Here is a 25990-nt window from a genome sequence, read left to right as displayed (position 1 = left end):
TTTTTCAGTAAGTTCACAGCACAATAATAGCCTGAGAATCGTCAAGCATTTTTTATATTTTTATTTTTTTGGAAATGAAGCAAAGTTAGCGTGGCGCACACACAATGACTCGATTTCAAGAGGAAGGCCAAGACATCCCAAGCTTGTTCAGCTGTGATTTTATACTGTAATGACACCACAGGGTTTTGCTTCATAATCAAAACCCTTTAAAGTCTGCATCGCTTCGGGCTTAGTGTCTGTGGCAAGGTTAACTGAAATCCACAGCAAGGATAACTGCTATCCTAAAGCAGATTGTAACAGCGGGAAACCGTCGCAACACTATTTAAAAGGATTTTAAATAAGCAGATTTTATTTTAAACACTACACTAATGCATCACAGCAGAAAATGATACAATAGGCTCTCTAGAAATAGACATAATGCGTTTTCCCCTGATCTGTGCTATTTAATCTAATGAATACACCATAGAACATCCTTCTGTTAAGAAGAAAAGGACGTGGGGAAAAAAAAAAAAAAAGAGTTTGTAACCAAGCGCAGGCAGCTGTTTTTTTTTTTTTTTTTTTGTGCCTGGCCTTCTGGAAACGTTGACTCGGCACTACGACGTCTACAGGTCACTGTACTTTGGCTATCTCAGCCATGAATACCAATGTGAGGACTAGACGAAATATCAAGATTTCACCCTAAGATTCATATCACTAGTAAAGACATTATTTTTTTTTTCAATGCACCTATGTATGCATGTTCTTGGCTGTGGGATAAAGGCAAGAAATTGATCAGAACCCATATACCCCAAGGATGTGGGTAAAACAATAAAATTTGACAGCTATAATTCTATAAAAAAAACAAACTCAAAATTGGCACCAAACACAGTTCATATATAACAGGGTCACGTAGTGCTCAGGAAATAGTGCTTACGTTACATACAGTACCCAAAAATGTCATTAGTGTTCAAATCAAAGTATTATTCAGAAAGTTACAAAAATAATGCCAATCACGGTGCCTAAATAACACTGGCATAGGGCGCTCAAATAATACCATTATATTGTTCCAAAATAATCCCATCATAGGGTGCAAATAAAAGTAGTAGAGATGGGCAGACGCCTGGACATTAGGGTCCGGCGGGTTCGGCTGAACAGTTACAAAACGTTTGGGTTCGGGTACCAGAACCCCATTCACTTGAATGTGGGGCCCGAACATCCAGTGTTTGCTGCGCTGTACTGTGCATGACAGCACGGCAAACACCGCTTCTGATCGGCGGGGAAATCCTTTATACCTCCGATCACAGCTGAGTCTTTTCACAGCGTTGGAACCGCTCTCTGATGATTTCCCCGCCGATCAGAAGCGGTGTTTGTCACGCTGTCACGCACATCACAGCACGACAAACACCCGGTGTTCGGGCAGCCGATCCTGAACAGTAACACGGATTTCCTGGTGAAGTCCGTGTTCCGGTGTCTGTGCCCGAACAGTAGGTGTTCCGTACGGACACTGAACTTGACTGTTCGGGTTCGCCCATCTCTAAAAAGTAGTATAAATGCTTAAACATTAAAATAATATAGTTCTAAAATATATTACCATCGTCCAAATGTGAGCAATAAATAGTGCTTAAATAATGCCGTCAATCTCCGAATATGTATAAATCAATCTCTGTATGTTACTGTGCCCAATTCAAAAGCAGGACTCATCCTGAAGAGGACAGACCTTCATTCTAGCCTCCATTGCGATTTTGCTGTGCACCATTATAGTCTTTGAGATCGGTGACATGAGGTCAGTTGGGACAACAGTAGCCAGACATCTAGCTCGTATCAAGTGTAGTTGAAGTGCCTTCTGTGTGATGACTTGGGCTTGGTATTTGATGTTTAATTTCCCTTGCAGGACAGAACGGATCCGCTATGCACCATTCACCTATCCCTATGTGCGCCCCTTGCTGTTATTCCAGTTTATTGCTGCTCTCCCAACCATTTCAACACACAATGCTGAACAGTGCTTACATCTCGGCCTATGCGCATAGTGATATGCTGGAGTGATAAAGCAAGGTCTCAGCTCAAGAATTCTGTCCCAGTGGTGATAACTGGAATGTTGATGAACAGGAAACATCCACAATCATCCCACAAGACTTGATTCAATTTTTCAGGTTTCATGTGGCTAGAAAAAAAAAGGGTTTTATACCCGTCCCCCATGCCACAGATTGGAGCGAGGTGCTTGAAAATGTGATAATTTTTTTTTCAAGGGGTGATGAAGGACTAAGTTCCGAAACGCGCGTCGGGGTATGCGCCGCACCTTGAACCGGGGACCACCACTAGACCACGATCAGGTAATACCTATTGATGCCACTTATACCCATATTACCCTCTTTACATAGATTATGCAGTACATAAGCCCTATATGTCTTCTTTCACGATTGCTCCGATTTAATTCATGTGAATGATTCGTGAGTCTCGTGACATTACATTATGGACTAATCTATGTATCTTTGACACTTTGTCATATATGGGCACAACTTTTATGGGAATAGTATTACTTTACACTATTTTTTATCTCTATAGATTGTGTAATGCATATGCCCACTATGTTTCTCCTTATGATTGTTTTTTTTTTTAATTTAATTCAGGTGATTGACTCACGGCATTATATTATGGGCTAAACCTATGCACTATTGGATATTTTGTCATATATAGGCATATCCTCTATGGCAGGGATGGGGAACCTCAGGCCCCAGGGCCATTTACGGCCCTCGATGACCTTTTATCAGGCAGATTCTCAGGGACCGCATTCTTGGGCAGGGAGCTGCATTTTGATTGCCACAAACTCATCAATTTCTTCTTGCTCTGTTAGCACACACGCCAATGTTCACTAATGAACACTGAAGGGCAGGCAATGAAAGATTACGTCCTGAAACCAGTGCCAGGATGTAATTTGTGGGTGGAGTTTGTATGGCCTCCGAAGGATGGTATAAATATCCAAATGGCCCTTGGCAGAAAAATGATTCCCCACCCCTGCTCTATGGGAATAGTATCACGTTGCATTTTAACCTATTAAGCACTTTAAATTTTGATTGCCATCATTTTACTTGTGGTCCCCTTGTTTTCTGCATCAATTGTATTTTAATCATATTTTGTCTATTAATTTTAAATTATCGTTTTAATCTCATTTGTATAATTGTGCACTTTTTCAATAAAGGCATTTTCTTCTATCGCCATTGTCCCATTACCTCCTCTTTTGTTCCTTGCCCAGCGGTTTCTTTCGTTCTATATAGTGCAATCAATGAGATTTCTGAAATCTCATGCAAGCACGCTTTTATTTTCTGCATGTATTATGAGCCCTGCATCAATGTTTTTGCAGCCCTTCCCCCCCTCCCATTCAAATAAATGGGTGAAAAATGTTGCAAAATATTGCAAAGGTAAAAGCCAGTGATGAGCGAAAGTGCTGGGATAAGGTGTTATCTGAGCATGCTCGAAAAATATGTTCGAGTCCCCAACATTAGTATTAGTGGTGCTAATTTTTGGAAAAAGTAATCATGATTTTTTTTAAATTTTTTATGTTATTTTAAGATTGATGTCAATAACACTTTATTGGCCGGCAGTAACCCTATACTGTGTGTGGTGGGCATTCGAGGATTTTTCTGTAGGGTCCATGTAGCTACACGACATGACACAGACACATTAGCGATCCTAATTCTAACCTGTATCTGATTTTTTTGCATTTCTTTCAGAAACCAATAATACATAATACGGTCATTTATATTCACGCATTAAATGTTCTCATCCCGTATGTATTCATCTAAAAAGAAAAAAAAAAGTACAACAAGGTTTCTATGGTGACAGAAATCCATTACCATTGAATAAAGAATGAAAAAGTTTGACTTAAAATGTATGCTATTTATTATAGGAGGAATTCAATGGCCTTCAGGAGGTTTGATAACTGCAGTCATTTTTCAGTGTCACAACTGACCCGCTGCAGCACTAGCTCAAACCCGCGCTGGATGGAAATGGGAGATTTATGCAATATTCTTTTTGCATGTTTTACATAACAAAAAGGTATCGTGGAAAACAATGCGACTGCCCTCGCCGGGCCTGAGTCCTTATTTACTATCTATGATTTTATAGCATAGACAAAAAGGTGCAGCTCTACAGCGAAAAATTGGTCCCCGACCTCAGAGCTTGCAGTCTAATCCCTCTAGATTTATTGGGGACATGCCTCCAACTTGTCGAAATTGAAAACGCAAAGGACATAAAGACCCTTTAATTCCACCGAAAAAAATATAAACACTCCCTGTAGTTCGGCAAAAAGATTTGCAGTCCACATTGGTACTCCGTCACAGCCAGACCAGAGACCTGCGAACCTCCTCTGCTGGCACTCAAGTTCTGTAATTGTTGGCTCCTCTGGTGTTTGCAATGCCTCGGGTGATGACATGATGTCAGAGAGGTCCTGCATATGCCAGGATTCTGATATTTGAGGGACGGCTGTTGAAGTTCACAGCATCCAGTTTTGCTGCCGCAGAGCGCTGGCGTGGATGCCAGACCAGGGTCCTGCAAAGTTTTTAGGTCTAGTCACTAAACTAATACTGACCAGACAACCTAAACAAATATAGACCACTCACCGGACCCCCTTAACAAATACAGATCACCTAAATAGATTCCAAACAATGTTGGTAATGTTTGCCATCAGTACCGGGCTTCTGCTACTTCTTTTTCACTGTAAGCTACTGTCTGGCATCCATGGTTGGGATGCATATGCAGGATCGAACTATAAGTATTAAAAATGACCGTTCACCAAATTTTTCATGTTGAGCTGGACACATAATGTAATAGTGGCTGTAGAGACAAATAAAACATTTTTTTTTATTTGACTCTGTTGCGGAGATACTAGGAATCAAAGTGTTTGGCATCTAATGGGTTAAGTGGGTGTTATCAGATATTTTTCACTGGAGGAGTGTTCTTCTCCCTGTAAGAGTTGGCCAATCATAAGAAGGCAACGACACATTCTGCACAAGAACACGCCCCCACAATAGCTTAGGTTTCTCAGTGTGTGAGAGGTAATGATTAAGGCCAGGTTCATACTGCGTTAAGGCAGCACGTTCAATGCATAGCGTTGACGGGCTACGTTAACGCTATAGCATAATGCAATCGCGTTATGCTATACCGCTAGTGCAGATGCTTCATCTGCGCTAGCAGTGACGGACCCTCGGACACTGCAGCCCGCGTCTGAGGCTCCGTAACAGAATGACGGCACATCGCTAGCGCATTCCAATTATGGCATGCGTTAGCGATGCGCCCGATAATAGGGGTTAAAGTGCTGCGGAATATGTCGGCGCTATAGAAATAAAATGTATTATTATTATTAATGGCAGCGTTAACGGACTGCGTTATGCCACGGTGTAACGCAGTCTGTCTAATGGACTGCCATAACGCAGTATGAACCCAGCCTAAAGCTGAGCGAATTTTTCAAAATTTGGTTCCGATTTTGATCAGCGGCGAATATTGTTTTGGCACTATTGGCTGAACACAGCAAATGTCATTGGAGTCAATGGGAGTAGAAATTACCGAATATTCGGAATCAATCAACCATATATTTGGCACAAATAAGGTAACAATATGGCACGAATATGGCAAATTCAGAGTCGGGGACCGATTCGGAACATATTCGCACAACTCGAGTAATGATGCAGTTCTGATCTCCTGGTCCAGACCATTACGCCGTAGTCTAGTGTCCACAAGAAGCTCAGTGGACCTTTGTATTTACTGAGGTTTGCATGCAGCAGATGGTAGCCCTTGAACAAAATGAATTTAGTACTATTGCACTTAATCCTCATTTACGTTTTCTTTTTAAATCCCTTTTCTTTTTTTGGTATGTGGTGTTCGTTGTCATTTTGTGGGGGCACCCAATTCTTTAATAGAGTTCAAACCTTCTTTTAGTTCAAAAAGTCACTTTTTACAGAATGTCATAAAAAAGTGCGCAACCATTTTCTGCCATACATAAAATGACTGCAGGAGGGAACTGGAGTGCAATTGTGCCAAAAATATAGTAACTGTTCTGAAAGTTGTACATAAAAAAATCTGTCGAAAACATCTGGAAATCCTAAAATACCCAAAGGTGACCATGAACAGCACAGGCAAATAGAGTAGATATATAGGTGTCTTTAGATGGTCTACAAAGTGTGGTGTTAGAAATCATCTCTCTATTGCTACGCCACTTTATCAGATCATGCCTATTTCAAGCCATGTCTATGCCACTTCTAAACATTCTAAATATTTGATATCTGGGGTGTTTCAGAAGACTGGTGCTGTGCTCAGTAGATTGGATTGGATGTCTGGAAGGTTTGACCAATCCAGTAACTTCTGGGAAGTGGGAAAGTTGGAAAGTATAAAATAAATACTATAGCGTTATATTGGAACATTGAGAAACACAATGCAACAAACGTGAAAAAATACTCTGCTGTAAAGAAAAAAAAAAATTTTTTTTCAACAATAAACAGCAAGTGCTAGTAAAAAGATGATAGCAAAACAGGGTACTTAGTTGATACGTTTTTTGCAAAAAATATATGCTAAGCCACTCTGCCGACGCCAAGGTATACCCATCAGAGCAGTCCTATCCAATGTATTTAAAACCTGACCATGTGAACATTACCTATATGAGCAGGGTTCAGAGAGGTAATGTCTGATGTGGACATGCTGTGTGAGACGGCTTTATATGTGCATGGCCCACAGAGCGTTATATTGTAGGAGAGAGGGTGCCGGAATATAGGCCCGCTGTGTAGCCGGGCCGGAATTAAGGGGTCTGTCACCCAGGTTCCTAGGGTGTATGTTCCTGGGGGAAGTAGTTACAGGCTGGGACCAACACTCATCCAGGAGAGGTGGGGGCAGGACAAAGAAAGGGGGCGGGGCAACTATAAAAGGAACGCAGGAGACCAGAGCAGGAGACTCAGCTAGGAGAGAGATGAGAGACAGGAAAGAGGATTCTAGGTGGCACTGGAGAGTGAGAGTGAGTCAGCTTTTTCCAGACAGACAGGATGGGAGCTTGCCTGACCGAAGGAGAGGACGGTGCCGAGCAGCGTGAGGAGGAGATACACTGAGACCCGCGGCCGCCTCTGCCCCGCTCCATACCGCAGCTGCGGCCTGTACGCCGAGACCCGTGGCCGCCTCTGCCCCACTCCATACCGCGGCTGCGGCCTGTACGCCGAGACCCACGGCCGCCTCTGCCCCACTCCATACTGCGGCCTGTCCGCTGAGCTCCGTGGCTACCACTGCCCCGCTCCAGACCGCGGCTGCAGCCTGTATGCTGAGGCCCTCAGCCTTGCCTCCCAAAGGGTCAGCTCCAGTGGTGGGGAACTGGCCTGGGACCTACATCGCCTCTCAGCACCCGGGCGTTTGACCGCCCGACGCCTACGGCAACTCTTCTTTGGCTGGGCCCAGTGGCTGAGACGCCAAACAGACATCTCCCGGACAGCGCCTCTGCAGGACGTCAGAGATTGATAAGTGACACTTCGTTAATTATAGCCCAAGGACCTGTAGTCAGCCATATCGCGGCCATATAGTTACCGGCACTTGCCGTACAGGTTGATATCGTGTTATTTGTGTATCTGTGTCTAGCTTTCCTGCATGGACAACTATTGTCAGTGGGTCGCCCTCCCATGGCTGTGGGGTACTCGGTACCGGGCTGGTGTCAGTGGGATGTGTCACAGCAGCGGTGACCCAGTCCGTGACCCTGGACACCCAAATCAGTGATGGTTTTGGTGATATAGTTTATGTGATAGTTCGTGACGCCACCTGTGGTGTTTGGCAAGCAAGATGTTAAGCCAACGCTACGTGCAGATCCTCTGGGGCTGATGGTGTGTTGCAACATAGATGGTGTAGCTCCCCACAGGTGAAGCTGTAACCCCAGGGCAATGTAATTGCGATAGACGAGGATAGGCGCAGGCGGTGTGAGGAATGCTGGTACCCAGATGTAGCGGTGCTGACGGTGTTAGCGCACAAATGAATGGAAGACACCAGGGCTTGCAGTTCCAAAGCTTTACTCACCGTCTGTGGTACACACTGGTGCCTGCCTCCGTGCCGTGTCCTCCGGGGCAGAGACTCAATCAACCTTCCGGGCAAGTCAGAATTCTCCTCTCCAACACTTCGCCAACATGTACCTTTCCTGAACGACTCCTCTATTGCGCCTTAAGGTGTGAAGAGCTCCAGTCCCGTGGTACTCTGGAGTTCCTCCTGTCAGATGTTCCTAACAACCCTACTCATATGGCAGACAGCTGTAGCCTCTCTCGGGGACTCCCTTCTCCGGAGTCCTGTTTCTCTATTCAGTTGCTGTTGTGCCCCAAGTCTTAGATGGGAGTAGTGCATTTACAGCCAACTACTCCACCGCTGTCTGCTGCCGAACCATAAGTGTCCATACAACTTCGAGGACGGGGCCCCGGCCTTGCGCTGAGAACCTATAGGCAGGGTTCCTTTTCCAACCCACGTCTCCTCTCTGTTCTCTCTACTCCTTCGTTCTATGCTTGTCTCTCTTTCCTATGGAAGCTTAGGTTGCAGTTCTACGTCATTCTCTCTTGTTCCCTTCCCATGCCAGCTGGCTCAGATCACTGAGGCAGCTGCAGCACTCCTCCTCGGACCCGTCCTCAGACTCTCCTGACTGACTGTCCTCCCGCCTGACCTCCCGTCAGACTGATCCTCCAGACTGAACCTCCAGACTGATCTGTAATTCTAAACCTTCCCAACCTTTTATATGGATCTTAACTCCACCCACCTCCCAGCACATCCAGTGGTCCAAGCAGGAAACCACCAAGGCACTCCTAATGTCTAGGAGGAGAGAGAGACCTCAATGTGGTTGTGCTGAACTACCCTGTTGTGTGGGATGTGAGTGTTGGAGTGTACAAAGGAGCTCCCAACTTACCCAGGTGGTGGGGCACTACACCTTAGGAGAAGGTGCAGTACCTCTGTGGCGACCGAGCCTCAGGGGCGCCACATCAGCTTTACCGTTTACCCATATAGTCTGTATATAAAGGTTGAGTTTACTCTTACTCCGTCTCCGACTCGTCACTGCATCCTGCGTACCTGTGAGCCTACTGTCAGGAACATCACACTGCACTTGCTCACTGAGCCAGTGCACATGTCCTGGGTACGAAAGATACCTGTGGAGCGGGGCAGCAGTTGTGAAGATGCATGCTTCAGACTAACAGGGCCTGAAGCACGAGACTGCTGGGGGCGTGGTCTAAGCTCCACAGAGCTAGGAGCTGAAGGAAAACTCCTAGAAAGGAAACTATGGGACAAGTTACCAAGGGGCATAGGCAGAGACATAAACCAGATTAAGCCGGAGTCAAAGCACGAGAGAGCACGACAATACCAAAGGGTTAGACAGAGCGGATAATCAGGACGTAGCAATAGATCAGAAAACCAGAACGGGCAATAGACGGTTCAATAGGTACAAACTGTAACGGAGTAACGATAGCCAAGCCAGGAGGTCAGAACCGGAGAAGACAATAGTACCAAAACGAGAGACGGAGTACAGAGTGAGGGGCCAGACCGGGTCATACACAGGAATCAAACAAGCAACGCAGTATACACGCACACCAGGGGGGGTCAGACACACAGCCAGAATAACAGTATAGCTGACAGGGAATCCTAGTCTGGAGTAAGTATAAATACCCCTCCCAGATCCAAAGAGAGGCCGGCAAAATTTAACCCTACAAGAACAGGACATTAATCATGTCCTAACCATGACACCTACAATATAACCACATCTGCATATTCTAATAACATAATCAGTAGAAAGTTTTCATGCAATTATTGAAAGAGGCAATATACTGTACTCCCTGGAGAAAATACATTCTCTTAAGTAAGAAGTCGTTATCCCCTTTGTATTCACACTCATGTTTGACTACATAATATAGACGATACAGAAGGCACAATTGTCCATGTGTTGTATTATTTGATGCTACTTACCACTGACATTGTATCCTGTCTCTTTTCCAGTATGAATCTGGACTCCATCCATATATAGCATATAACTTGTAATAATTCCATTTGGATTCTTGGGAGGAGACCAATGAAGACTTAAAGAAGAATGAAAAGATTCTGCAGTTGGTGGTTGGACACCACTTGGAGCTAGAAAAGAACAATTTAAAAGCCATGAGGAACTGAGCTCTAAACCAAATACATTAGTAACACAGTAACATAGTTTTGAAGGCTGAAGGAAGACCTTATGTCCATCTAGTTCAGCCTGTTTTTAGTGCAGCTGTTCTGCATTGTTGATCCTGGGGAAGGCAAAAAACCCACAGAGTAGAAGCCAATTTTCTCCATAGGGAAAAAAATTCCCTATCGAGAAAATTATATTCCTGTATATAGGAGGCAGTATTATAGAGGTTATATTCTTGTACATAGGAACAGTATTATAGTAGTTATATTCTTATACATAGGGAGCAATATTATAGTAGTTATATACAGGGTAGGCCATTTATATGGATACACCTGGGTGGGCCATTTATAAAGTTGGATCCAAAATGGCTGACTTCAAAATGGCTGCCATGGTCACCACCCATCTTGAAAAGTTTTCCCCCTCCCATATACTAATGTGCCACAAACAGGAAGTTGATATCACCAAGCATTCCCATTTTATTTAGGTGTATCCATATAAATCGCCCACCATGTACTTGTATATAGGAGCAGTATTATAGCAGTTATATTTTGTATATAGGGGCAGTATTATAGTAGTTATAGTCTTGTACATATGGGGGCAGTATTATAGTAGTTACAGTATATTCTTGTACATAGGGAGCAGTATTATAGTAGTTATATTCTTGTATATAGAGGCAGTATTATAGTAGTTCTATTCTTGTACATAGGAGCAGTATTATAGTAGTTATATTCTTATATATAGGGGCAGTTTTATACCAGTTATATTTTGTATATAGGGGGCAGTATTATAGTAGTTATAGTCTTGTACATATGGGGGCAGTATTATAGTAGTTACAGTATATTCTTGTACATAGGGAGCAGTATTATAGTAGTTATATTCTTGTATATAGAGGCAGTATTATAGTAGTTATATTCTTGTACATAGGGGGCAGTATTATAGTAGCTATATTCTTGTACATAGGAGCAGTATTATAGTAGTTATATTCTTGTACATAGGGGCAGTATTATAGTAGTTATATTCTTGTACATAGGGAGCAGTATTATAGTAGTTATATTCTTATACATAGGAGCAGTATTATAGTAGTTATATTCTTGTACATAGGAGCAGTATTATAGTAGTTATATTCTTGTACATAGGGAGCAGTATTATAGTAGTTATATTCTTGTACATAGGGGCAGTATTATAGTAGTTACAGTATATTCTTGTACATAGGAGCAGTATTATAGTAGTTATATTCTTGTACATAGGAGCAGTATTATAGTAGTTATATTCTTGTACATAGGGAGCAGTATTATAGTAGTTATATTCTTGTACATAGGAGCAGTATTATAGTAGTTATATTCTTGTACATAGGGAGCAGTATTATAGTAGTTATATTCTTGTACATAGGAGGCAGTATTATAGTAGTTATATTCTTGTACAGAGGGGCAGTATTATAGTAGATATATTCTTGTACATAGGGGCAGTATTATAGTAGTTATAGTCTTCTACATAAGGGGTAGTATTATAATAGTTACATTATTGTACATAGGAGCAGTGATATATTAGTGTATATTAGGGCAGTGTGAAAGTAGTTAGTTTTTTTAAATTGCATATAATAAACATCCTTAGAGTTTAGCTTTGTGATATTTTCGAGTCATAGTTGTTGTAGTATCATCTCATATTTGCTAGTATATGGCAGCAGGTATGGCCTGGATTAGAATACGTGTGTGATAATCCCCTCCTAATACGGCACATTACCTGTACTAATATCTCATTTATCCATCAGCTAATCAAGCTACATTGCCTTCAAGAATAATCATTGTAGCCTATTAAGATGCCATCATGCAAGTGAAAGATAAAGATATGCAAATTCTAGCGGTGCGTTACCATTTTGCATCCATTTTCGGCCTGTAAGTGCAATGGAATAAAATAGAAATCCAGTCCATTGACTTTGTGTCTGCTCGTTGTAGAGGTAAAAACACAAAGCTTTCAGTCGTGGTATTTGATTTCTGTACAAAAATCTATTCCTGCATAACGATGGCCTATTGGATAGCGCTGCTGCATTAATTTATTTGTTTTGTTTTTTTTAGCATTTATTTGCAATTCAGATGCTGATTCCATTTTTCAGTGTGCAGATTTGCATTAAAAGCAAGTAGCTCATTGTTATTTGATGGTTTTTGGACCCCATTTCTACAGCACCGAGTACGTTCCAATTACCACAAATGTCTGTAACGTGCGAGTCTGCAACTTTTGCAAAACTACAACCCTTTGCATGGTCAAATAACAGTTGAAGAGCCACACGTCTCTGGTTTCTAATCGAAGCGATCAACCCAAAGTGGCTACCTCAGACAGACTTGGCTTAAGCCGCTCCATTAGTGATGAGCGAAGTGCTCGGATAACGTCTTATCCAAGAATGCTTGGGTGTTATCTTGGAATGCTGGTATATTATGTTCGAGTCCCTGTGGCTGCATGATTGCATGATTGTTAGGGGATCCCCACGTGTTGAGGCTGTGTAACAAATCATGCAGCCATAGGGACTCGAATATACGAGAACGCCCAAGATGGTCGGATAACACCCGAGCATGCTCGGATAAGAAGTTCTCCGAGCACGTTTGCTCATCATTACACTCAGTCTATCGGTTCCCAGAAAAACCTTGGCTTTCACCCTTTTTCAGTAGAACTTCATTATGATACAGAAGAGCTCATTCATCCTTGCCTCCTGATTAACCTGGCACCATAAAGAGGGGGGAAATTAGAAAATTGGTGAAAATTTTGCAATTTTCATGACACGTCTGGAGAGCCCCTGATGTGCCTAAACAGCAACAACCCCCAACAAGTGACACTATTTTTGGAAACTAGACACCTCAGGGAACTTATCAAGATGTGCGTTGAGCACCTTGAACCCCCCCCCAGGTGCTTCACAGAAGTTTATAACGTTGAGCCGTGGAAAAAACTAAAAAAAATCAAAAATCACATTTTCCCGACAAAAATGTTTTCTAGGTACAAATTTTGCATTTTCACAAGGATAACAGGAGAAAATGGACCTCAAAACTTCTTGTGAAATTTCTTCTGAGTATGCCGATACACCATATGTGTTCGAAAACTCTTTTTGAGGCACAGTGCCAGGCTCAGAAGAGAAGGAGCGCTATATTACAGTGCAGATTTTGCTGCACTGGTTTCCAGGTGCCATGTCACATTGGCAGAGCCCCCCGAGGTGCCAGAACAGCGGCACCCCCCACATGTAACCCCATGTTACAAATTTTACCTCTCAATGCATTCATCTAGGGGTACAGTGATTTTATTGACACCTCAGGTGTTTTACAGAATTTGATAACATTGTGCAGTGAAGAAAAAATAATTTACATTTTTTCCACCAAAATTTTTGTTATCCCCAAATTTTACATTATCATACTGGGAAATGGGTAAAATGTCACTAAAATTTGTCCCACAATTTCTGCTGAATGCAGAAATACCCCATATGTGGCTGTACAGTACTGCTTAGCCACACGGCGAGATTCGAGAGGGACGGAGCGCTATTTGCCTCCTGGTTCGCAGATTTTCCTATAATAGTGTGTGGACTCCATGTACAGAGCCCCTAAGTGCTAGAAAAGGAGAATCCCTCCTCAAGTGACCCTATTTGGAAATTATACCCCTTTGGGAATTTATCTGCAGATGTAGTGACAATTTTGACTTAATGGGTGTTTTCCAGAAACAAGCAATAGTGGATGTTGCTCAGTGAAAATTGCAAACAGCCATTGTAGTGACCAGTATAATGAAATGACTAGTATGTTGAAGTGACCAGTACATTATGACGAGCTCATGCTTCTGGAGATACGCACCCGTAAATTAGGCGGGCTCTCATCACTACAGAAATACCAAACATGTGGGCGCTAAATGTGGTTTTGCCACACTGGGGCTCAGAAGGGAGGGGGGCATTTGGATTTGGGCGCACAGAATTTGCCGGATTTCTTTTGGGAGCGAGGAGCCATTTTGCTTTTCCAGAGCCTTTGTGCTACCAGTAATGTGGAAGCCCCCTATTTTCCATTGACAGATGACGGACCTGAGTGGGGACTTGTTTTTTTGTGGATTGAGTTTAAGCTTTTATTGGGAACATTTTACATAACATTTAGGATAACCTTTATCCAGCGCTCTACGCTGAGCACTTATTTTGGGGCTTCCATCTAACTCTCTGAGTGATGGGATTCAGATGAAACCCCCAAGGGATCCATTCACTATAATGAGGCAGCAGAGTTACTCTGAACTCTGTCTGGCCTCTGTTCAGTGTTATCCTTTTCAGAAATGCACAAAACTGTGGCCGACAGCACTTTTACGCAATCCTAAAATGACGGATACTGTTCTCCCATCTGCCTCAATATAGGGAATATTCCATCTGAATCAAGTGTTTTCAGAGATTTACACAGAAACTCCGATGTAAGCACTCAATGTATAGTGCAGGATAAATGTGCGCCAAGCCTTACTGCGATCTTTGGGAGGCAGAATAAAAAATGCAACAGCATGTGAATAATCGGTTTTATTTATTTTTTTACCCCGTTCCTTATGCGGTATAAGTGATTAGGCGACTTTATTCTTCGGGTAGGTATGATTACAGCGATACCAGATATATATCAGTTTTTTATGTTTGGCTGCTGTCACACACTAAAAGACGCTTTTTATTGCACATCACCATATTTAGACAGCTATAATTTTTCCATATTTCAGCTGACAGTCATTTAACAGCTTCTTTTTTTACTTTTGGGAGGTAGAATGAACAAAACAGCAATTCAGGAATTGTTTTTTTTATACCATTCCGTGTGTGGTAAAATTGATAAGGCAGCTTTATTCTTCGGGACAGTATAATTACAGCGATAACCCATTTATATTGTTTTTTACGTTTTGGCACTTTTACACAATAAAAACAATTTTATACAAAAAATAATTATTTTTGCATCACTTTATTCTGAGAGCTATAACTTTTTTATTTTTCCTTTCACGGAGCTGTATGGCAGCTTGGTTTTTGCGGGACAAGATGATGTTTTCAGCAGTACCATTTTTAGTTTCATTTGTTTTTTATAACATTTTATTGCACTTTTTGTTTGGCGGTATGATGTTAAAGCATAGTTTTTGCCTTGTTTGTTTGTTTTACAGTGCTTATCGAAGGAGTTAACTTGTGGGACAGTTTAATAGGTCAGATCATTCCGGACACAGCAATACCAAATTTGTGCATTTTTATTTATTTATTTTACATAAATAAATGTATTTATTAGATTAATATTTTTTCAGGTTTTTTTATAATTTGGGGATTTGTTTTTAGATTTTTACACTTTTTAATAAATTTTTTTTTACATTGTTCCAGGAGAGGACATCACTGTACATTGACAGATTGCTGAGCAGAGCATCAGAACAGCGACTCACAGGCAGAGGAGGAAACATGTCAGCTCCTGCTCTTAGCAGACACTCACAAGCCACCTTCCTTGCAGGACTCTCAGTTTTGCCTGGCTGGTTATCACAAATACAGGGGAACCCCAAGTCTTTATATTTTTTGTTTATTTATAGTGCAGGTGGTGGCTGATGAATACTCCCATCAGCTGCCACCTGCTTTCGCTGTTAACAGTTGAATACAACTCTTAACATTGTCCCCTGCTGGCGCTAATTGCAGCGTGAGCAGGGGACAGTGTTGTGAGCTGTCTTCACTTTAGCACCCGGCACTGGGTACAGAGCGAACAGTACCACAGATTACCAGGCGCCGGTATGTGTCACACTGACACAGGGATGTTCTCCGTGTGTCATCTGTATGCACATGTGCGGGACATTTTGTGTCTGTGCAAAAAATTGCAAAATGCTTGTAAAAACCCAGAAACTAAATTTTGAAATCTACCTCTTTTTAAAAATACTCCCTGTTCTCAAGAAATTAAGAATTTTTGACTCTTATTTCATTTCTTCTTGCATAGGTTATCGGTCAGCTCAGTGGCGGTCTCCTAGGCAAGGAACTTACATGTTCTTTGCAAGTGCTACTCTAAAGCTCGCTGGAAGGCTGTATCCGGCCCACTTCAGTGTCCTTCCACTCCTTCAATGCTGCAGAGGCAAATTACAGCATCGATGAGTATGGAATTCGGGCCAGCGGTTCAGTTCAAACTGTCAATCATTTGGAGTGCACTGCCACTGTCAAGCAAAAAAAAAATGTGGATAAGGGAGGAGTGCGCTCCTAAACGGTGATCATCCCTTTCGGGCATACTCTGTGCCAAATTTTCTGGAATATCACAGAGGCTATTGAAAAAAGGGGAGACTTTCCAGTCTTCTGGAAGGGCTGGCAAATCATCCTGAAATTTTCCTGAAACCCCCTGTAAAATGGCTCTTTTGTAACGTTTCTTTTGTTTAGAGGGTGTGGAGTGGGGTAGGGCATGGCTTGAAATGAGGAGATGTGCTTTTCTATAATGTTTATTATATTATTTTTATTGCGTCATACCATATTTTCCTGCACACAACTAGAGCTCCTTTTACATCTGAGAGCCGCAACAAAGTCTCACATCCCACATAGTGGATTATAGTGGTGCTCAGTGGACTAACTATGGTGCGATCTGGTGGTGGTCCAACAATAGTGTCTACTATTTTAATTTTAGTGCTTCTTGCTGTCACATAATAGCCATCAAATGCAGGGAAACTGCCGCCGAGGACAACGTAGCCTTAGACATTCATTTGCCAGTTTGTTGTTGGCGTCTTGGACAGAAAGGAATGTGATCTGATTAATAGCGCACATGCTAAAATGATTAATTCAGCTTCCAATTGGCATTTGGTAGCTCTACTAAGTTGGAATAATTGTTGCCCGTACCAGTCTTTAGCACTTAAAAGAGACCATAGAAAGCGAACATTTGATACTGGGTTTCATACTGTGCCATACAATCAATTCTTTTTAGTCAGACTGTCTGTAGATTTACTTCTCAGCCATAGTAAAGCGAGGAAGCTTTCATTAATCTTTCAGATGCTTCGTATTAATGACAAGGCTCTTGCATGAACAATGTAACAGCAATTAAAAAGCCCATTAATCTGCATTACAGCTATTAAAGATGCATGTCATTAAAGGGTATGGAGTTTGATTCATTTTAGCACCCCCTCCAAAAAAATGAAGCAATTACGCTCTGGCAATGCACTCTGTCATCAAATTAGGTTCTGGTTCTCCAGCAAATGGCCGGGCAGCGTTTAGATCTTCTGTTTTATTATTCATGACTCAAATGTGGAAGTCAAGACCTCTGGAATTACTTTACCTTCTTGGAGAGTGGTGATGTTCAGAACACGGGAGTTCTCACTGCATCCAGATAAAGTGCACACGGATAACGTTACCATGTATTTCGTAAAGGGCACTAAGCCGGTCAGGCTGCCTGAGGAGAAAGAAGACAAGAAAAAGTATTTATTCCATGAGCTAGGATTGGTACCAACATGGTAGGTGGTGTTTCTTACTTATTTAAGGGGGAAACAAGTTATCACCTATCCAGAAGGTAGGCGATAACTTGCTGATCGGTGAGAGTCCGACCATTAGGATCGGCACCAATCGGCTGAAGCTGAAATTTTTATCCTCGATGGCGTATTTTTATCCTAGTTACAAATTGGAACGACAGATTGGTTATCCGAATGCCGCTCCATTCACTCTCTATAAGTTTGCCAGAAAAAGCAAAGCGCAACACTCGGCAGTTGCATAGGGAATGAACAGAGTGGTGGTCAAGCACGCACTTTGAAACTCCATCTTAACAGGAATTAAACTTTCCTGTTCTGTCGATCAGTCCGGATCCCAGCAGTTGGACCATCACCGATCAATAAGTCATCAACTATCCTGTGTTTTCATTACTCATTCATAGGTAACATCAAACGGCGTGGTCCGAAACTAAAATTTATTTTAATTCTAAATCTACATCTATAAAATGTCATAATCAAAATTTCTTTTCTAATATACTTTAATTAAAAACTCAATACCAGTTCTTCACTACACTTTCTAACTGCTCCTTGTGTGATGCGAATCCCAGTGCATGCGGGGATACTTAAATGAAGCTTTATCAGAGGGAAGAGGCTGCGGTCACTGACCCCTCATCAGTGACCTTCATTGCATGGGCTGGGCTAGTCACTGCTATACTGAGCATGCATTGGTTGTCAATTCTGACAGATGCTCAGTAGGACCTTGTCAGGGTGCTCTGTTTTTATCAGTACACAATGACAGTGCACTCCATCGCTGGCTTTGAGGAAAAGTGATGAGCCAGCAACAGAGCGCACTGCCATTACACATTGTAAAGAGAAAACAAGGGAGAAAAGATCAGCTCCGCCTCCTGATGATGTGTTGTTTGAGAATTCAAGTGCATGCTAGGTGAGAGGTTCTGGGCTGAGGTCTTAGGGGTAACGGTTCTCCTTGTGGAGAGTGACATACCGGCCCCGGCATGCCAAGGTAAGGAGGCTTATTCGCACTGCAATGGTCCTCTGGGAAATATAATATGCAAATTGCCTCATCTAGCCAAATCAGTTCTCATGCACTGATGAGGGGCAATACCCCAAAACACTGTCTGCAAATTGAAATTCTTATTTGGCTTTTATCCTAAGACACATTTTACGGCCTGTTAAAGGGCTGATAGTGACTTGTAGGATCACTGCATCCAATAGGTGGCACCATAGAGTTCAAGTCCTCTTCCTATCTGAAGAGGCAATTTGCATATTAATAAATAAGCAACATTAGGACTTTTAAGATATTCCTTTTTAAGATCCAAACCCCTAAACATCCCTTTATCCTGCCAAAAGGGAGGCAAGAGTGGGGCGATAGGATCACTGAGGTGACATAGCCTTTGTTACTCCATGATTGTGCTGCAGGTAAGCAATAGGGTGACAGAGAGGGAAACACCGTGGCCGCAAGGTGTCAGATCGCTATTAACCTACAGATTAACCCCATAGCTGTAGGTTAAGAGAGGTTATTTTACGTGACAGATTCCCTTTAAGTTTACACTACCAAATTGCTAACTTACCATGTGTCACAAGTTTGCCCCAAAATTCTGGTGCATGGTGTCACATTTAGCCTATGCTCCTTTTCAATAGGCCACACCCCATTTTCAGTGAACCACACCCCTTATTTGGCTATTCTCAATAAAAAGTGTTTAAAACTTATAGTAAATGTGGTGCAAGTTATAGGAGACAATTTTTAGGCCCAAATTTCCTCAGAATTTTGGCACATTTAATTTAACAAATCTCCCCAACTCAGATGAACATGGAATTACAATAATACTAATACTAAACCTTAAATCACTTTTTTGTGCGAGTGTGTTAAACTCAACCTTATTTACTTCAATGGCGTTGAGCTGCAATACCAGACTTAACGACTTAAAGGGAATCTGTCACCCCGTTTTTGAGATATCATATAATGATATCATTCAATTGTGTGTCACATAAGGATTCTCTTAGTACTTTTGCTTCCCCCTGACCCCGCACCTTTCATGCATGAATAACTTTGTAAACTGCCACGGCCCGGTCCAATGGGTAGGGCTTATTCAACTGCTCCCCCCTACCTGTCTTGCTCTACACAAGAAGAAATGCGTAGAGCAAGACAGGGAGGGGGGGAGCAGTTGAATAAGCTCCGCCCAGCGGACCGGACAGCGGCAGTTTACATACATCTGAACCGATATAAAAAAGGTATTTATGCATGAAAGATGCGGGGTCAGGGGGAAGCAAAAGTACTAAGAGAATCCTTATGTGACACACATTTGAATGATATCATTAGATGATATCTCAAAAAAGGGGTGACAGATTCCCTTTAACCTGTATCCAGATATGGTGCTGTTTTATGAAGAGATTAGTAATACTATTTTTATTCTTTCACTCATTTACAGATCCACTGATATGCAGTTTGCTCTTGATTTTAGACTATTCTCATGTGTCCCTTTCAATAATAAAGACTGAATGTGACGTTTGCGTGTCCAGGATGAGCTTTACTAGCTCTCATGAATCAGCAGAGCTTAAATTCTGAACTGTTTCCACATTCCTATGCTGTCTTCAAAATCTACAGTCTGTTTTTTTCTGCTCTGTCTAAGATAGATACTTCCTCCCTCTTTCATACTCTGATCCATGGGCAGACATACCGCATGTGCAGCTGAGGTGGGGGGGCCCTGCAGGATGACTAATAATGAGGGAAATCTGGCCCCTGGCCAGATTGCCCTCATGTGCGGCAGGCAAGGGAGCGATCCCTGCAGCTCCGCTTGCTACAAGAAAATATAGCAGCTGAGCGGAGCTGCAGTGATCTGTCCTGCTTCCTGCCAGCGCTTCCTCTCACGCAGACAGCAGCGCCACTGGATGATGTCATCATTCAGCGGCCGGCTGTGCCAGAGAGATGAAGGCGATGATGATGCAGGAGCAGAGCGTGTGGAGAGGTGAGAGTTGCTGTGTGTGTGTGTACATGTGTGTTGTGTGTGTGTGTGCGTAGTGCTGCGTGGGAATGTGCAGAGAGGTGAATGGTGCTGTGTGTGTCTGTGTGTGTAGGGGCAATGATGGGGCTGATGGGGAGAAGGAAATGATGGGATGATGGAGAGAGCAATGATGGGGTGATGGGGAGAAGGAAATGAAGGAAGTGGTGGAATGGGCAAGGATGGGGATGGTGGGGGAGGAGGAAATGGTGGATGTGGTGGAATGGGCAATGATGGTGGTGGTGAGGGAGGAGGAAATGATGGAGGTGGTGGAAAGGGCAATAATGGGGGTGGAGGGGGGAGAAAATGATGGAGGTGGTGAATGGGCAAGGATGGTGGTGGAGGAAAGGGCAATGATGGGGAGGAGGAAATGATGGATGTGGTGGAAAGGGCAAGGATGGGGATCGTGGGGGAGAAGGAAATAATGGAGGAGGTGGAATGGGCAATGATGGGGTGGTGGGGGGAGAAGGCAATGCTGGTGGTGGGGAGAAGGCAATGATGGTGGTAGTGAAAAAAGACAATGATGGGAGTGGTGGGGAAGGAGGCAATGATGGGGTGGTGGAGGAGAAGGCTGTGATGGAGGTGGTGGAAAGGGCTATGATGGGGTGATGGAGAGGGCAATGATGGGGTGGTAGGGCAGAAAGCAATGATGGAGGTGGTGGAAAGGGCAAGGATGGTAGTGGTGGAAAGGACAATGATGGTGGTGGTGGAAAGGGCAATGATGGGGATGGTAGAGGATGAAGAAATGATGGAGGTGGTGGAATGGGCAATGATATGGGGGTGGAGAAGAAAGCAATGATAGTCGTGGTGGAGAAGGCAATAATCGAGGTGGTGAATAGGGCAATCATGTGGTGGGAGAGAGGACAATAATGGGATGCGGGGGAGGAGGACAATGAGGGGTGTGGGGGATTGGGATGGGAGGAAGAGGGACTTTTAATGGACTTAGGAACAGGGGGAGATGGAGGAAGACATTATCGCTTATTATATCTAACACAGTACCTTAGTATAGAGTGTACGTACTTATTATGTATAACACAGTCCCTTAGTATATAGTGTACTCACTAATTCTGTATAACACCATCCTTAGTTAATTAGTTTCCTCTTTAATTATGTATAACATCATCCCTTATTATGTACAATCCTCTCTAGTTACATATGGTGCCGTCCCTTATTATATAGCTTCCTCTGCTGTTATGTACAGTACTGTCTCTTACATAGTGTATTCTTGTTAATTTTGTTATTCACAGCGCCCTCCTTTATTACATAGTCCCCTCTCTTTTTAGATATAAAATGACTGCTGATGGAGGAGCCGGTGGCCAGACGACCAGTTCATCAGCTCCTTCATTAGAAAAGAAGTTTTCCCATGCTCCATCAGCCATCATTGCATTATACAGCTAACAAGACATGATGGTATGTAATAAATCACAGGGCGCTATGTAATCTAATATCTAAGGGACGTTACTGTACATAACAAGAGAGGGCACTGTAAAAGAGACAGCAATATACATAATAAAGGATACTATGTAATATATATAAACAGTATAATATATATATATATATATATATCTTTGTTGCCATAAAAGGAGGGGGGCCCAGACACATTTCTTGCACAGAGGCCCTGAGCTGTCAGTGCCCGCCCCTGCTCTGATCTTCATTCCCACTGCCATCTCCAAAGCCCTAGTCACTTGAGTTTCACATACTTTTATCTTTTTTTTTCTACAGATAGAACACCAGAAATCTTTATGCAGACGTATCAGAGTTTGGACTGATTAGCAGAGCAACCTCTCCAATTCAAAAGAAAGGGTCAGCAAATAAGAAAAACAGCAAGGATGACATCTAGATTCACATGAGAAGATTGAGAAGCCTCCATAAGTTTTTTTCCCTCATATGAGAAAAATGGATGACACACATGGATGGTAAAAAGAGTTGCAAGGATCAAGAGCTGCTGAAATACTGATTCAGTACACTTAGAAAAATCAAGTTGCCATTGGGCTATTCCCCATCATGAGTATCCTGTCAGGACTGCTTATGCTGAAATTTCTTTTCCCTTTGCTTTCCAGCATGCATTGCTCCAACCTCCGAGCCAAGCGCCAGAATTGCTGCATTTAGTAGATGAGCATTTTCTGGGGCGGCTGCGGGCTGCCACATTTAGGCTGAGGGGGCCAATATCCATGGTCCCTCAGCAGCTGGAGAATACCAGCCCCCATCTGTCTACTTTAGCTTGGCTGGTTGTAAAAAAATGGGGGGACCTCAAGCCATTTTTTAAAATTATTTTTAAAAAAATCAGCGTGGGGACCCCTCTATTCTTGATAAAGCTGACAGCTGAGGGTTGCAGCCCACACCTGTCAGTTTTGCCATGCTGGTTATCAAAAGTAGAAATAAAATGTATTTATTTATTTATAGCGCAGGCATCAGAATACTCCCATCAGCTGCGTCTGCTCTTACTGTTCTTAGCGGCACCAGGCGTAGGCTGATAGCAGTAGTACTCTCTCATCAGCTGACACCAATGTGACGGCTGATCAGAGCCGCCGATGTTTCTCACGCTGTCAGGCAGATGACAGCATGGGAAACACATGATGTTCGGGGTACCTAACCCAAACAGTAATACTGACTTCCTGGTAGACGTCAGTGTTTAAGCACAAACCCTAAACAGTAGGTGTTCAGTACAGACCCCGAACTTTACTGTTCCATCACTAATCATCAGTGATGGCCATATTCGTTGACTACTCAAATCATGACAACACAGCACACACATCCCACATGGAGGCCCACTCGGTCTTGAAGTGGTCTTGTCCCACAGAGCGACTCACCTGTGCTTTTCACACAGTCTTTCCACCATATGCAAGGTGGTGTTCCACCTTCTTGGTGTGTCGCATATGAGACTGGGATAAGAAAGGCAGAAGTGACGATACAGCACAGAAAGGCGAGCAGCAGCCAGATGAGAACGTCGAGAAGCACACACAGATGACCCGCACTCTCAGTAGCAGCTCTGAGGAAGGTGTACTTTTCAAGGAAGCTCTTCAGCAAGAAATTCAGCACATGCCCCAAGTAAGGGATGTGCGTCAAGCCGGCTAGGCTCAGAACTATTTCACCTGTTATCGCACTTCACCAGACCAGGCTTGCGGTTTATCAGCACCAACCACACGTTTGTCTGGTTTTTGATCCCCATCCTTAGGTTCTGCGTGGTGTGGGATTTTTTCCCACAAACATATGATTTTCAAAACAGCCTGCTGTAGTTTCCACCTGGCTACACTGAAGTTGGTCATGCACGTTACGTTCACCGGATGAGGAGGCCGATGAGGAGGAGGTGGTGGAGGAAGAGAAGACAACATGGACAGAGAAACATCCAGCAATCTTTGATGGTGGTATCCTAAATGTGTGACCCAAGTCATTCAGTTTGAGGGCAATGGTGCCAAATACTAACGAAACGTACGGAATAAAAATGCCTTAAACATTCTCTCCCTCTCTCTCTCATTATTCTGGCATTTGGCAAATATTAATAATTATGGTAATCCTAATTGACCTAAAACGGGAAAGGTTTATTCTGATTTCATGTCAGATATTGTGAAAAACATGCAGATATGTCTTTTTATATAGTGTATGTAAACTTCTGGTTTCAACTGTACATACATTATATATTTGATATGCACCTGGATATTGTTTATTTTTTCACTACCTGTGCAGCACTTTTAAATCTGCGCTTTCAGCAGGGGACTAGGAGGAAGAGAAAGCGAAGTTACTGAAGGCACTCTCTGCCGACCAATCTAAAACCGCCTTCACTTGTTCTGGCCTCACCATTCATCAGACGGTACTCGGGCCTTTGAAATTACACAGAACATCCTGTCGCCTGCGTGTCCCAGGTGAAGGTCTTTCATTGGGGTGTGTAGCAGACACAGATCGACAATGCTCTCCCTCTCCCTGCAGCAGCTACACCACCACCACCACCAGGAACACGGCCACATCTCCGATTTGATGCTCTCTTCGTTGTTTTCAACCCAAAAAATTGCAGAGTATTACTCTACCTGTATAAAGAGAGAGAGGGTGGCCAGCAGATTATTAGGCTGCCTGTTTTCAGAGTAAACACCCTAAAAAAGAAAAAAAAAAAAAAAGCGTTTGCTGCCTCCTCCTACTCCGCCTCTTCCAACTACACCGCCACCTCAATCTCCTGCTCTACTTGGACCTCTGCCTCCTGGTTCAAAATTATTTTTTTTTTCTTATTCTATGTTATTTTAAGTCCTTTCCCTATCCACATTTGTTTGCAGGGCAATTGTCCTGCTTTATCCCCTATTTAGCATTTTTTGCAGCCCCTTAGCCTTTACTATGACGATTTTACAGCCATTTTAGAGCACTGACATTCGGGTCCCCATTGACTTTTATTGGGTTCGATTTTGGGGTCAAGTTCGGTTCCCGAACCAAACTTTTCACTGTAGCTTTGTCATAAAACCGATGAACCCGAACATCCACGGGTCGGCTCATCTCTACTAGAGACAGATTATACCTGAGAGAAGGCGTCAAGTCACACAGAAAGGAGACGCCTAAGGACATGCACTTTAAAGTTGATTTTTTGGGGTATGAAAAATAATTTATAATATAATTTGCAGATTGTCTATTTATCACAATATATAACAAATGACATCAAGTTGTCTGAAACTTCAGGGAGCATTTACATTTATGTGGGTGATTAGTGAGAACGAGTGTATGAGCTCAGTTACAAATCTTTATGCTATTTTGTACTTTCATTTACAATTTTTTTTTTATATTAAATAGTCTTTTCCAGGAGGATTGTTTTCTGATCTAGTTTTAGGATGTTCTAGATTCTTTTTCTTTTTAATTCCTACTGGCAACGACTTCAACATAAAAGAGAGAAGAATGTCACTGAAATTTACGGTCTGAAAAATGACCCAATTCACCTTGGAAATTCAAAAAGTGTGATCGCTGCTCAGAAGTTTTGGTTCATGAAAGCAATAAAGCGACTATCTCCTTCCACGCTGCCGTCCTGTGTTATGTGTGTGAGTGAGAAAAATAAAAGACCAAAACCATAAATACTTAATTAGAAATTGCACAGTAACACAAGAAGGAACATGGCAATTGACCAGAAACTTTTTGGGATGGATCTAGGTTTACTTGGTAAATACGTTCTTAATGAAGAGTCTACTTTTATATCAAAGAGATTGTCCTCATGCTCACATCCGTTGTGACCATGTGAAGGCCAATGGCAGGCTTCAGCACTGGATGATAGCCCGGTAGACTTGAAGACGGGCACAAAGCACCGGCGAGGTGCTGCCAACATTTTGCAGGATTACGGCAAATTCAAATTTTCTGGGAGAATTTTAAATTTGATTAGTTACAAATTGAATCATTCATCTCTCGTGCCGGTTTATCAGTGTTTCAGGATTCTTGCATGACCGTGTAAAGAAATAGTAAACTTACTTTTAAGAAGGAGACTTTGGTAAAATAGCTCAAA

General features: G+C 42.7%; 1 protein-coding gene across 1 annotated transcript in view; it reads right to left on the bottom strand.

The window, feature by feature from the left end:
• The window catches only part of USH2A (usherin), a 994545-nt gene that overhangs the window by 462414 nt on the left and 506141 nt on the right, over positions 1-25990 (bottom strand). The window contains exons 30-31 of the mRNA XM_073553328.1: positions 17365-17478; positions 9931-10092 (exon numbers count right to left, since the gene is read on the bottom strand). Of these exons, the coding sequence (XP_073409429.1) occupies positions 9931-10092; positions 17365-17478 (276 nt within the window). The remainder of the gene's footprint in view (positions 1-9930; positions 10093-17364; positions 17479-25990) is intronic.

This window comes from Dendrobates tinctorius, unplaced genomic scaffold (genome assembly GCF_039654945.1).
Source record: "Dendrobates tinctorius isolate UK_male_01 unplaced genomic scaffold, ASM3965494v1 ptg000201l, whole genome shotgun sequence".
Classification (NCBI taxonomy): Eukaryota; Metazoa; Chordata; class Amphibia; order Anura; family Dendrobatidae; genus Dendrobates; species Dendrobates tinctorius.
Note: the sequence above shows the minus strand (reverse complement) of the source record. Positions and strands in the feature narration are given on the sequence as shown.